The sequence below is a fragment of the Cibotium barometz genome, chromosome 62 (assembly GCF_041138505.1).
Source record: "Cibotium barometz isolate CiBa-2024 chromosome 62, ASM4113850v1, whole genome shotgun sequence".
NCBI classification, from domain to species: domain Eukaryota; kingdom Viridiplantae; phylum Streptophyta; class Polypodiopsida; order Cyatheales; family Cibotiaceae; genus Cibotium; species Cibotium barometz.
Genome location: NC_141107.1, coordinates 11608068 through 11622423, shown reverse-complemented (window position 1 = coordinate 11622423; position 14356 = coordinate 11608068). Strand labels below are relative to the sequence as shown.

At 53.5% G+C, this 14356-nt stretch overlaps 1 protein-coding gene across 1 annotated transcript; it reads right to left on the bottom strand.

Moving 5' to 3' along the window:
• Positions 1-8081: 8081 nt before the first annotated feature.
• Positions 8082-9003, bottom strand: LOC147604139 (uncharacterized). Its single transcript, XM_086795124.1, has one exon. It carries the CDS (start codon positions 8924-8926, stop codon positions 8135-8137), a length of 792 nt encoding a protein of 263 aa, XP_086651250.1. The 5' UTR covers positions 8927-9003; the 3' UTR covers positions 8082-8134.
• Between the last annotated feature and the right edge of the window lie 5353 nt (positions 9004-14356).

Here is a 14356-nt window from a genome sequence, read left to right as displayed (position 1 = left end):
TCTGTCTCTACCTCCTGGTAGCATAGCTGACAAATGTGGTCATCCACGATCTGATGCACATATCGCCTTGTCTCAATCCGCAGCTGGTGTGATGAGGTCCGGATCTGTCCAATGGCACAACGTATCCCATGTGATAGGTGTACATCCATGTACGCCGGGCGGGTGTTAAAATCATCCGGTGAGAGGTGTAGAAAATGGCTCTTGTAATGAGTCACTTTCGTGCCCAAGGGCTCAAGGGGGCTAGTCCATGTCCTCTCTGTGTCCACTCTGATGATATCCTATGACATGTGAGGTCTTTGACCGTCGTAAACACAACCTTAGTCTAACTAAACTGCACCTAATGATGTTTAAGAAAGACAGATAGTGTCAATGCAATGCAATGCAGCTATATTAGATGAATGGGTTACAATGAGATCTGAATAGATCTATGATGCTGTCCTAGATGACTATCCTTCTCGGGATGAGAGGGATAGGCTGAATGCTGATGTTGAGGACTGTTCCTTGCTCCAATGCTGAGGTCTACCCTTCGATGCCGGCTTCCCTCTATGTAGGAGATAGGAATGATGAACTATATGCTGAATATGCTGCCTATATGCTGAATATACTGATATGCTGAATGAACTGCTGTCCCACCATCTTTCCCTTGTCTCCTGGGAAGGAAACGCTGAAGGGATTGCATTGGGACTGATGCAATGCTGATGCGATGCTGAAAACGCAGATGCTCTCCTGTTGCTTGGGAAGGAAACACTGAGGAGATGGATGCGTTTGCTGAATCTGATGGACTGAACTGGAGGAGATGCGCTGGACTGATCTGGATGCGTTGATGGGTTGAAAACGCTGATGCCAGATGCGATGATGGACTGAATATGATGCGCCTCTATTTATATGAGTAACTGGTGCTGGTCGGCCAGCCTTGCTGCAGTCGGCCAGATGCAAATGCCCACGACTGCCATAAAATGTCATAAATGCTATAAAATGTCAGTCGGCTAGTTTATACATGCTGTCGGCTGATGCCATAAATGCCATAAAATGCTCATGATGATTAGAGTGCTGATGTTGGTGAGAAAACACCCCCATATGATGCTCATACTGATATATGGCTAAATGAATATCCTGATTATATGCCTGATGATGCCATGCCACTTGTACACTTGATGGGTGTGCACGTGACATATCCATCCTGATCACGCGGTTTTGCTCTGAGCGGGTGAGATCCAAAAATGGACAATCCAGACTGTACTGAAAGGGTGGTAGTGCCTCTATCCGCAAACCATGTAGGTCAAACCATGATCTCATCTGAGCGTACCTACAATGAGTATCTCCATCCTCTGCCAACTGTATGGATGAGGTCAATGCCAAATGGGAGTACCTCTGCTGAGGGAGGTCCCATAGCCGCTGTAAAAAGGTAACTGCCTGGAATAGGGCCTCGGTTACTACTAGTGAGGCACCCAGCTCAGCCCGAACAATCTCATGTGGTATTGATGATTTGCTCCGAATCATACGAGCAATCATCATAATCAGTGGTCTCTCCATTTGCCTCCATCCCTCATCTGTCCCTCTCTGAGATCTGTGATGTATACTGGGCCCCCAAATTGGAGCTCCATACAGGAGAGTCGGTGTGACAAGCGTATCAAATAGCCACAATTTGGTGCGTGGCTCCTGAAACTGTATGTGTGCACACTGCCTCTCAAGTGCCCCCAAGGCTGCATGCCCTCGAGCTAATCTAGCTGCTGCTGCCCCCTTCAGGGAGAAACGCGGTCCTGTGAAAGTAACTCCCAAGTAGACATATGACTTGACGTACTCTACCGGCTCCCCTCGGAAAGTGAATTGAGGCTCTGATCTCGTCACCCATGCCTGTGTGGTGTTAAACACCATAACCTTGGTTTTCCCAAGGTTCACTGTGAGATCTCTATCCGCACAGAAAGCCTTTAATGCATCCAGGTGTCTCTGTAGTCCCTCTGGAGAGTCTGAGATTAGAACAATATCATCAGCATATAACAAGATGGGTATCAACACCCCTGCCAGGCATGCCCCTGGGCCTCCCAATCTGTCGACATAATCAGAGACTGCATCAATATACAATCCAAAGAGGGTGGGCGATAGCGGGCATCCTTGCTTCACCCCTATCGTGCTGGTCACCCTATCAGATAGTCCGCGTGGAGCTCGGACTCTGCCTGTCACAGACTCATACAAAGCATATATCCCCCACTGCATATCCTCGGGTACCTCAATGTCATGCAATCTGTGCATAAGCTTGGCACGTGGTACGGTATCGAAGGCTTTGCGGAAGTCCACAAAGCAACAATATATCCTTCTGTTCTGTGCCTTGCCCTCTTCAATAAGTGCCCGAAGTGTCAGTATGTGACCCAAGGTAGTAAATCCTCTCCTGAAGCCAGCCTGTTCATGTGCTCGATGACCATGCCTCTGTGCCCATCGGCTCAGCTCCGACTCCAATATAGAGCCATATAATTTGGCCAAGTAATGACCAATCATGATCGTCCTGTAGTTGCCTGGTACCATGGGGTCCCCACTCTTAAAGAGTGGTACAATGATATGCTCTGTCCAGCTTGTCGGGAAACCCTCACAACTGGCACGATTAAACACATGTACGATGAGCGGAGCCAAAGTGTCTCGTGCATATGAGAAGTGCCCTCCAAGTAGCCCATCATGATCCTGTGCCTTTCCATTCTGTAACCTGTCTATCGCATCTAGCACCATCCGGAGAGAGAGAGAAAGAAAGAAAGAAAGAAAGATTTTATGAACGTCTTCCAAAAGACCGAACTCGGCCTATGAGACAAATCGGTGTACCTGTATGGGGTATCCTCTGTCATCCCAACAAAATGAAAAAGTACTGAACTAAAAAGCTGAATCTGGGGTGTGCAATAAGTACAATGAGTGGTCGAGGTGATGGAGCTCTACTACTAGGAGAATGCAAAGCTATATGCATGGAGTATACAATGATGATATGCAACCCCTAGTATGGTACAGGATGGAGCTAGCTTTTTTTTTTTTCCGAGAAAAGATCCTTTCATTAGTTATATAAAAAATGCCCGTAGGGCTACAAAAAATCCTCTCCTGCTCTTAAGAAAACAGAGCAGAGAACAAAACAAGGCAGCCAGGGAGACTCTCCCTAGGCGTTGAAAAGTACAAGCATCAGTACAAAGAATTGAGGGGCTATATCATACAATAGGAGGGGGGAAAAGCCAAACAGGTGGCCTGTAGTGCCAACGGGGGGACCCCGCGTGTAGGGTATAGAAGGGGCCGCTGCGCCAAGTGGTGTGAAAAGCCTGGCGCCGCAAGATCGCCTCATCCGAGTCGCCCCGGATGCGGTCATACTGTCCTCGCAGGGTGTGGATCAACTCCTGCCAAATCCTCCGAACAGTCTCTGCTAGTGGCTCCGGTCTCCCCTCAAAGGCCGTGAAACACCGGGCCCTCCAGGTGAACCAGATGGTGAGGCTGCTGAGGAGCTCCCATCGTAGATCCCTCTCCTGTGTCCAGCTGGCGGACGAGAAATCCGGTGAAGGAACAAGGCGAGGCTGGCCCCTAATGAATCTGATGGCCTGGCTGTCTTGCTCTGTCTCACAGCCCATAGCAGGCCCTGATGAAGTCGACCAAGCAGCGGCACCCCACGTATACATACCCTCTGGAGAGAGGGGGGCCAGAATGCGCAGCATCCGCAACCAAATCTGCTGCGCCTTAGGGCAGTCCCATATACAATGTCTCTGTGTCTCCAGAGGGTGGCCGCATCGGACGCAGGCCGCCGGAAGATCGCTGTAGACAAGCCAGGTGCCAACTGCTGAGCCCCTGTGGGCGACCAGCCACTGGAAAGTCGAGATCCTGCGTGCCTGCCGACTAGCCCAGAGCCGGGTCCAAAAATCCTCCAGGAACTCCTGTGAGAGTCCCTGTAGCCGCCAGTGCCCCGATGCAGCTGGAGAGACCATCCTCCTCGCTGTCAAAAAATGTCGCCCCAACCGAACAGTATACTGGAAAAAGGTGATCTCTGTGGCCTCAAGGGATGCAAAAGGATCATGCCACTCATACTCACCAGGGTCCCACTGGAGCCGGGCCAAGGGGCGCGCTGCATATACCCATATGCGCCAATCAGGGAGCACATCTGCAGGGTCTGGGTCAATATGCCACTTCCGAGAAGCGGCGGCCACTACCCGTATCCTCTGAAAGATGCACTCTGCAACCAAAGGCGACTCCACCTCCACTCTCTGAAGTCTGCCCTCATCCTGGATCTCATAGTAGAGGCATCTGCCATCCTAAGTGCAAGCTCTGATAGCAATCAAGATCTCCAATTGTGTGAAGGCTCCCATCCACCGTGGGGCCACTAGCTCGAGAGGCGTGAACCACTCCTCTGTGAGTGCCTCCTGAATGTCATCTCTCATAATCAACTCCCCTCTGAAGTGACTCAGCCTCTCCACCTGGATCTCCTCTGGGAGGCTGCAGAAGGCCTGCCAATCTCCAAAACTACGTGCTGGGCCTACTTCTAATGGTCCCCAGGCTAGACGAGGCCGAGAACCCAGCATATGACCCTGCTCTGTGCGAACCGTTGGGCTCTAGATGAGCGGCTGTCTGGCCCGCTGCTCAACACAAGAAGGAGGTCTCTGAGAGAGCCCCGGTCTCAGCAACTCCCAAGCTCTCAGGACGCTCAAGGCAAATCTGTCCTCCCATCCTCTGATGATATCCATCCTGATCACGTGGTTTCCAGAGTGTACTGAAAGGGTGGTAGTGCCTCTATCCGCAAACCATGTAGGTCAAACCACGATCTCATCTGAGCGTACCAGCAACGAGTATCTCCATCCTCTGCCAACTGTATGGATGAGGTCAATGCCAATTGGGAGTACCTCTGCTGAGGGAGGTCCCATAGCCGCTCTAAAAAGGTAACTGCCTGAAATAGGGCCTCGGTTACTACTGGTGGGGCACCCAGCTCAGCCCGAACAATCTCATGTGGTACTGATGATTTGCTCCGAATCATGCGGGCAATCATCATAATTAGTGGTCTCTCCATTTGCCTCCATCCCTCATCTGTCCCTCTCTGAGATCTGTGATGTATATTGGCTCCCCAAATTGGAGCTGCGTACAGGAGGGTCGGTGTGACAAGCGTATCAAATATCCTCAATTCGGTGCGTGGCTCCTGAAACTGTATGTGTGTACACTGCCTCTCAAGTGGCCCCAAGGTTGCATGCCCTCGAGCTAATCTAGCTGCTGCTGCCTCCTTCAGGGAGAAACGCGGTCCTGTGAAAGTAACTCCCAAGTAGACATATGACCTGACGTACTCTACTGGCTCCCCTCGGAAAGTGAACTGAGGCTCTGATCTCGTCACCCATGCCTGTGTGGTGTTAAACACCATAACCTTGGTTTTCCCAAGGTTCATTGTCAGATCTCTATCCGCATAGAAAGCCTGTAAGGTGCGCCCCAAAAATGACTAGAACAATATCATGAGCATATAACAAGATGGGTATCAACACCCGTGCCAGGCATGCCCCTGGGCCTCTCAATCTGTCTACGACGTACGTAATCGGAGACTGCATCAATGTACAGTCCAAAGAGGGTGGGTGATAGCGGGCATCCCTGCCTCACCCCTATCGTGCTAGTCACCCTATTAGAGAGTCCGCCTGGAGCTCGGACTTTGCCTGTCTCACAGACTCATACAAAGCATATATCCCCCACTACGTATCCTCGGGTACCTCAATGTCATGCAATCTTTGCATAAGCTTGGCACGTGGTACGGTATCAAAGGCTTTGTATAAATCCACAAAGCAGCATAATATCCTTCTCTTCTGTGCCCTGCCCTCTTCAATAAGTGCCCGAAGTGTTAGTATGTGATCCAAGGTAGTAAATTCTCTCCTGAAGCCAGCGTGTCCATGTGCTCGATGACCATGCCTCTCTGCCCATCGGCTCAGCTCCGACTCCAATATAGAGCCATATAGTTTGGCCAAGTAATGACCAATCATGATTGTACTGTAGTTGCCTGGTACCATGGGGTCCCCACTCTTAAAAGAGTGGTACAATGATATGCTCTGTCCAGTTTGTCGGGAAAGCCTCACAAATGGCACGATTAAACACATGTACGATGAGCGGTGCCAAAGTGTCTTGTGCATATGAGAAGTGTTCTCCAACTAGCCCATCATGATCTCTATCCGCACAGAAAGCCTGTAATGCATCGAGGGGTCTCTGTAGTCCCTCTGGAGAGTCTGAGATTAGAACAATATCATCAGCATATAACAAGATGGGTAGCAACACCCCTGCCAGGCATGCCCCTGGGCCTCCCAATCTGTCAACATAATCAGAGACTGCATTAATGTACAATCCAAAGAGGGTGGGCGATAGCGGGCATCCTTGCTTCACCCCTATCGTGCTGGTCACCCTATCAGATAGTCCGCCTAGAGCTCGGACTTTGTCATCATAGACTCATACAAAGCATATATCCCCCACTGCATATCCTCGGGTACCTCAATGTCATGCAATCTATGCATAAGCTTGGCACGTGGTACGGTATCGAAGGCTTTGCGGAAGTCCACAAAGCAACAATATATCCTTCTGTTCTGTGCCTTGCCCTCTTCAATAAGTGCCCGAAGTGTCAGTATGTGACCCAAGGTAGTAAATCCTCTCCTGAAGCCAGCCTGTTCATGTGCTCGATGACCATGCCTCTGTGCCCATCGGCTCAGCTCCGACTCCAATATAGAGCCATATAATTTGGCCAAGTAATGACCAATCATGATCGTCCTGTAGTTGCCTGGTACCATGGGGTCCCCACTCTTAAAGAGTGGTACAATGATATGCTCTGTCCAGCTTGTCGGGAAACCCTCACAACTGGCACGATTAAACACATGTACGATGAGCGGAGCCAAAGTGTCTCGTGCATATGAGAAGTGCCCTCCAAGTAGCCCATCATGATCCTGTGCCTTTCCATTCTGTAACCTATCTATCGCATCTAGCACCATCCGGAGAGAGAGAGAAAGAGATTTTATGAATGTCTTCCAAAAGACCGAACTCGGCCTATGAGACAAATCGGTGTACCTGTATGGGGTATCCTTTGTCATCCCAACAAAATGAAAAAGTACTGAACTAAAAAGCTGAATCTAGGTGTGCAATAAGTACAATGAGCGGTCGAGGTGATGGAGCTCTACTACTAGGAGAATGCAAAGCTATATGCATGGAGTATACAAATGATGATATGCAACCCCTAGTATGGTACAGGATGGAGCTAGCTTTTTTTTTTTTCCCGAGAAAAGATCCTTTCATTAGTTATATAAAAAACGCCCGTAGGGCTACAAAAAATCCTCTCCTGCTCTTAAGAAAACAGAGCAGAGAACAAAACAAGGCAGCCAGGGAGACTCTCCCTAGGCGCTGAAAAGTACAAGCATCAGCACAAAGAACTGAGGGGCTATATGATACAATAGGAGGGGGGAAAAGCCAAACAGGTGGCCTCCTGTAGTGCCAACGGGGGGACCCCGCGTGTAGGGTATAGAAGGGGCCGCTGCGCCAAGTGGTGTGAAAAGCCTGGCGCCGCAAGATCGCCTCATCCGAGTCGCCCCGGATGCGGTCATACTGTCCTCGTAGGGTATGGATCAACTCCTGCCAAATCCCCCGAACAGTCTCTGCTGGTGGCTCCAGTCTCCCCTCAAAGGCCCTGAAACACCGGGCCCTCCAGGTGAACCAGATGGTGAGGCTGCTGAGGAGCTCCCATCGTAGATCCCTCTCCTGTGTCCAGCTGGCAGACGAGAAATCCGGTGAAGGAACAAGGCGAGGCTGGCCCCTAATGAATCTGATGGCCTAGCTGTCCTGCTCTGTCTCATAGCCCATAGCAGGCCCTGATGAAGTCGACCAAGCAGCGGCACCCCACGTATACATACCCTCTAGAGAGAGGGGGGCCAGAATGCGCAGCATCCACAGCCAAATCTGCTGCACCTGAGGGCAGTCCCATAGGCAATGTCTCTGTGTCTCCAGAGGGTGGCCACATCGTACGCAGGCCACCGGAAGACCGCTGTAGACAAGCCAGGTGCCAACTGCTGAGCCCTGTGGGCGACCAGTCCCACTGGAAAGTCGAGATCCTGCGTGCCTGTCGACTAGCCCAGAGCCGGGTCCAAAAATCCTCCAGGAACTCCTGTGAGAGTCCCTGTAGCCGCTAGTGCCCCGATGCAGCTGGAGAGACCATCCTCCTCGCTGTCAAAATATGTCGCCCCAACCGAACAGTATACTGGAAAAAGGTGATCTCTGTGGCCTCAAGGGATGCATAAGGATCATGCCACTCATACTCACCAGGATCCCACTGGAGCCGGGCCAAGGGGTGCACTGCATATGCCCATATGCGCCAATCAGGGAGCACATCTGCAGGGTCTGGGTCAATATGCCACTTCCGAGAAGCGGCGGCCACTACCCGTATCCTTTGAAAGATGCACTCTGCAACCAAAGGCGACTCCACCTCCACTCTCTGAAGTCTGCCCTCATCCTGGATCTCATAGTAGAGGCATCTGCCATCCTCAGTGCAAGCTCTGACAGCAATCAAGGTCTCCAATTGTGTGAAGGCTCCCATCCACCGTGGGGCCACTAGCTCGAGAGGCGTGAACCACTCCTCTGTGAGTGCCTCCTGAATGTCATCCCTCATAATCAACCCCCCTCTGAAGTGACTCAGCCTCTCCACCTGGATCTCCTCTGGGAGGCTGCAGAAGGCCTGCCAATCTCCAAAACTACGTGCTGGGCCTACCGCCAATGGTCCCCAGGCTAGACGAGGCCGAGAACCCAGCATATGACCCTGCTCTGTGCGAACCGCTGGGCTCCAGATCAGTGGGTGTCTTGCCCGCTCCTCAACACAAGAAGGAGGTCTCTGAGAGAGCCCCGGTCTCAGCAACTCCCAAGCTCTCAGGATGCTCAAGGCAAATCTGTCCTCCCATCCTCTACTGAGGCCTATCCTCCTCATCTCTATGAAGATCCATCGTATCTCTGGTGCCCAAGTGCCCCCTGCTGGGGGAGCCTGAGCCTGCAGTCGCTGCAAAAGAAGCTCTTTCCAAGGCTCAGTGCCTGGAAGCAGCCCCCAAACAATAAGCTTCCCCAATAAGGCTCTACTCTGATCAACGGGATCTATAATGCCCAAGCCTCCCTAGGCCAGCGGAAGTGTAATAACTGCCCAAGCAACCTTTGCCCGGGCTGGCTGACCATCCCGCGTAGACCAAAGAAAGTTCCCGATCAGCCTCTGTTACGTGGCTGATGCAAGAGCTCGAGAAGATCCAGCAAGACGTAATGTACCACATGGTCGCTAAAAGCACTTGATTTGCCACCACCACCCTCCCAGCCAAGGATAGCCGAGCTGTACTCCAATACAAAAGCTTCTTCCGAATGCTCAGAAGAAGCGGGGCAATCTGCTGCTCAGGTGACAAATCTAGTCCAATCTGGCATCTCAAATAGCGCACTGCTGTCCCAGGAGGAATCCATCTAAAACCCGGGTCCGGGCTCCATGCCGGAGTGGGAGCGCTACTGATCCAAAAGGCCACTGTCTTGCGCCAATTGATCACTGCTCCCGAAGCTGCACTAAAAACCTGGAGCGACTGCTTTGCCCGATGAAGATTGGCCTCCTGGCCATGCAAAAATAAGCCCGTGTCATGAGCAAACTCATTATCGAGCACGTCCTCCCCCGTACTGGGAGCTGGAGTCCTCTCAAAGCAACCTCCTCTGCCGTCAGATACATGCTCATAGCCTTAGCAAAGAAGAGAAAAAGAAACGGGGCAAGAGGACACCCCTGATGGACTGATTTGGTCAGCTCAAAACTCGGCCCCCGTCCTCCTGCAATCAGCACCTAGCTACGAGCTGTGGAATACAAAGCCACCACCCCTCGAATCCAACCTGGCTCAAAGCCCAGGCGAAGCATAGTGCCCTCCAAGAAATCCCAATCGACTCTATCGTATGCCTTCTCAAAATCGAGAAGCATCACGACCAAGTCCTCACCAAGAAATCTAGCTCGGGCCGTCGCCTCCCAGAAGGTGAAAATGTTGTCAAGGATACTACGCCTTGACAAATCCTGTTTGGGTAGCATGAATCAACTCCCCCGGGAAGGGCTGGATCCTCAAACTCAAGGCCTTTGCTAAGACCTTGTAGACAGTATTGAGGATCGTAATAGGTCTCCAATGCCGAATATCATCTGATACACCCTCCCCCTTGGGGATAAGAAAGATCAAGCCCTCTGAAAAGCTCTGTGGCATCACCCCAGTGTCCAAAACATACTTAAAGCCCCTGCGGAGGCCTGGCCCCAAAAGGTCCCAATAGCGCATAAAAAAGGCAGGCGTCAATCCGTCCTCCCCTGGGCAACTATGGCGCGAGAGGACCCTCAAGGCCTCAGCAAGCTCAACCTCTGAAAGAGGCTTACCCAGAACTGTACGCATACGATCTGTGACCCTCCTCTGCACATGGGCCCACACAGTCTGTCTGCAAGCATCCCGAGCCTCAGTGGCTGGCTCCGTTGAAAGCAGGTCTCTATAGAACCCAGTGGCAAAGGCTCTGATCTCCTCGGGCTCAGTAGCTACCGATCCGTCCGGCCTCCCAAGCTGGCGGACTCCTGCTCGAGCATGCGGGGTCCAGTGATCTCAAAAAACTCCCCAGTCACTCTATCACCAAGCTGCGTCCACTGAGAGGCCTGACGACGATAGTAAAACTCATGTCTCTGCTCCTCTGCCTCTCTAACCTCTTGGCGTGCCTATAGCTGAGCTGGGACGCCACCCACTCACATGCAGGCTGCTGCTCCTGAAGGCGCTGAAGCGAAGCAAGGCTGCGTCTCAGCCGATGCTCCCGCTCGCGAGTCTCTCCTAGCCGTGTCAAGGCTGCAGCGTGCAAAAAAGAGCTAAGCTCGATGAGTCCCTGGGCACACTGGCCTGCAGCATCCTGGTCGGAGCTCTGACTATCATGCCATATCCTCTCAATGTCCTCAGCGAGACTGGGATCTGTAAGAACCCTCTCTGGGATCCTCAACTGCAAGCTGGTCTCCCGTGTCCTCTCCTCAAGTGTCAAAATAATTGGCGCATGGTTTGAAAAAGAGGTGCCAGCGAGAATGCCAACGGAGCCTCCTTGCTACCCTAACCTGTCGCCCACATAGAAGCGATCAATCCGTGATAGATTAGTCCCTCCCTGCCGGGGGCGATCCGACCGAGAGAAACTAAGACTGTCCTGAGAGCGGGAGAAGGCCCCATGCTGCCATGCATCAGTGATCCTCAGTGACATGCAAAATCGCTCCCAAGCTGCAAGCTCCGTGCCGTGCACTGTAACATGACTGCCTCCCACCCTATCGGCCGGGTCCTCAAGCATGTTGAAGTCTCCCCCGACACACCAATGTGCAGCCTCTGGCAATGCATCCGTAACCTGGGTCCAGAACTCTGCTCTGGCACTAGCATGGTTGGGCGCATAGACATTGAGCACGCCAAAGAGCTCATCATGCGTCCTCAGAATGACATACTGTGCTCTACCAGGCACAATGATCCCGCGATCCACAATGGCCTGCTGCCATACATCCGCAATGACCATGCATACTCCTCCCCTGCCCACCGAAAGGGCAAAACCCTGCAGACCAAAAGGTGTCCCATCTATCACCGACCCATATCTCCGGATCCTGCTCTCACCCAAGTAGTGCTCCTGCATCATCAAAATATCAATACTGCCCCCAACCAGGCATCTCTGAAGCTGCTGCCTCAAGCAACCACGATAACGTATATAATGTGCTCCGCCAAGGCCCTGTACATTCCATGAGATGATCCTCATGGGTGACCTGCTGAGGTGGATGCTGTCTCAGCCGTACGGCGGGCCTTCGCTAGCGGCTTGGATGGAGAATAGTCCCCATTCGAGCGGCTACGAATCTGCCCACCCGGTGTGCTGCAAGAATCACGGATCAGGCGCCAGTGGCTGTGTCCCATGGCGACTGCCTCCCGCTCAGACAGAGCAATCTCGTGTATGCATACATATCCAGGGTCGCGTGCTAAGTCTGCCACTATGCGAACGACCAAATGACGAATCCCTGAGGCATCCACACTCCCGGGATCCAAGAAAAAATGAGCCAACTCCCATAGTCGGCCTATCACATCTGTCACCTCCAGATCGCTCACATGGTGAGAAAACTCAACTGCCTGAGTCTTCAAAGTGCTAAGAGCGAGCTCCAGAGTTCACTCCCGGTCGCATGGGCCACAGAGAGGGAACGAGAAGGCCACTGCTGAATCAAGTGCCTCCTCCCCGCGGGCCGGAGGTATCACTACATGCACTCTGATGGGTGCTGGCTCATGGGGGCCCTCTGCTCCAAAAAGCCGTGTGAAGGAGTAATCAAAAGCCTCCGAGTGTTGTCTAGTGCCGAGACGACTCAGCCGACTGCGGATAGATGATATCCGTGAAGCCCGAATCGGCATGGTAAGTCTCCTCTGCGGTGCTCGAGCAAGGTCGGTGCTCAGGGCCCTCCGGACTGCAGGTGAGCGCCAGGGGACTGCCAGGGCCTCCGGGGGAGCTGACGCGGGCGGGGGGGGGGGGGGGGGGGGAGGAGGGGGGAGAAGGGGGTGGAGAAGGAGCCGCTGCCGAAATCGGAGCGGGGACGGGAGGAGGCAAAGGTGGAAGCGAGGCGGGAGGGGGGGACGGGGGAGGGGGGGGTGGGGGCGAAGGAGGGGGTGCTGGCATCTCCTGGTCCTCAGTCGGCGCCCGGGTCTCCTCCTGGAGGGGAGCAAAGCTGTTCCTCACGGGAACCCAGTGATGCTGAGACTGTGGCTGCTGCTGCATCGGTCTCTGGGCGTGTTGCTGTCTCCCTCGACGGCGCCCTTGTCCAGGCTGCCACTCCGAGGTCTCTGTGGGCTGAACAGGTGTCCCGGAGGCTGCCTCCCGAGCCGCATCTGTGGGCGGGCCATCAGGGGTCTGCTGTTGCGGTGAAGGTCGGGGTCTCCTGCGAGGGCAGGCCTTGGCCAGGTGGTCGACCTGCTTGCGAATAAAGCACTGGTTCGGGAGCCCCGAGAACTCCACTCTCTGATCAATCCATCCCCCCTCTATCCTAGGTAACTGAATGACCTTCGGAAGGGAGGAGATGTCAGGAACCAAAACTCTGACCGAAGGTAGCCCAGCTGCTCTAGCCACCACTGAAGCTGTTGTGGGGCCAGTCTCGAGCACCGAGCCCACCAGTGCTCCTAGCCTCGAAAGGAGCGGAAGGTACTCGCGACGGAGTCCAGGGAAGCAAACTGTAACATGGAAAAGGCGCTCTCCGTGCTCGGCCGCTGCTGGGTCAAAGCCATGCTGCCAAGGTTTGAAGAATGCCCGAGCGCCCCTGATGTCAAGGGGACTCATGGCAAGGACCTCGGCCACGCTCTGGGCTGTCTCGAACTCGATCTGGTAGTGTCCACGGCCCAGTAGCTGAACATCCAGGATCTTGCCCACACCTGCAAGCAGGCGGGCCTGGAGAAGATCTCGGATCTCCCCTCTGCTGGGGCGAGTGCCGACTATACGGCAGATGGTGGAATGTGCCTGGAGGCGTTCCACCTTTGCGGCGAGGCTCGCTTCCTCTTTTGGCGAAAGAGAAAGCCTGATGGGGGTATCCTCAGGGGCGGGTGAGGGGGGCTGCGGAAGAGTCCCTCGGAGGTGGGGCGGGAGGAGCCTCCATCAGAGTCTGAAGCCATGGCGAAGGTGGAGGGAATGCGGAGAGACCTGCAAGAACCGAGCTGCACACGAAGGGCGGAGGGGGAAGGCGGAAGGTAAAAAATGGAAAAAAACCCCAGGGGGCGGAAAAAAAAACCATAGAGACGGGGAGTGAGAGGTAAGGCGGCGAAGAAAAAACCCCTAGGGGGGAGGGTGGAAGCAGCGCGAAGGAGGGGCGGGGGGAATGAGAGGGCTGGCGAAGGGGGGGACGGGGCGCTGAAGAGGGGAGGGGGGGCGCGAAGGCGAGGAGAAGGGGGTGCTTCAGCGCAAGATGGCCAGGCGAAGGGGGGGTGCATAGGCGGGGGCCGGCGGGAGGGAGAGGGCGCGAGGGAGGGAAGGGGGGAAGGGGTGTGCAGGTAGCGCGTGCAGGGGGGGGAAGCGGGAGCTTCAGCGAGCGTTCGGATCAGTAATGGTTTGCACTGATAGTTGGATGGAGCTAGCTAGGTTGCAAAGATTTTATTAACGTCTTCCAAAAGACCGAACTCGGTCTATGAGACAAATCGGAGTACCTGTATGGGGTATCCTCTGTCATCCCAACAAAATGAAAAAGTACTGAACAAAAAAGCTGAATCTGGGTGTGCAGGGGATGGAGCTCCACTACTAGGAGAATGCAAAGCTATATGCATGGAGTATACAATCATGATATGCAACCTAGCTAGCTCCATCATGTACCATACTGGGGGTATAAAATGGTATACATCAGTGAAGG

Bases quoted from the DNA above. Each gene is read 5' to 3' on its own strand.
- LOC147604139 (XM_086795124.1), bottom strand. From the start codon at position 8,926: ATGAGGAGGATAGGCCTCAGTAGAGGATGGGAGGACAGATTTGCCTTG.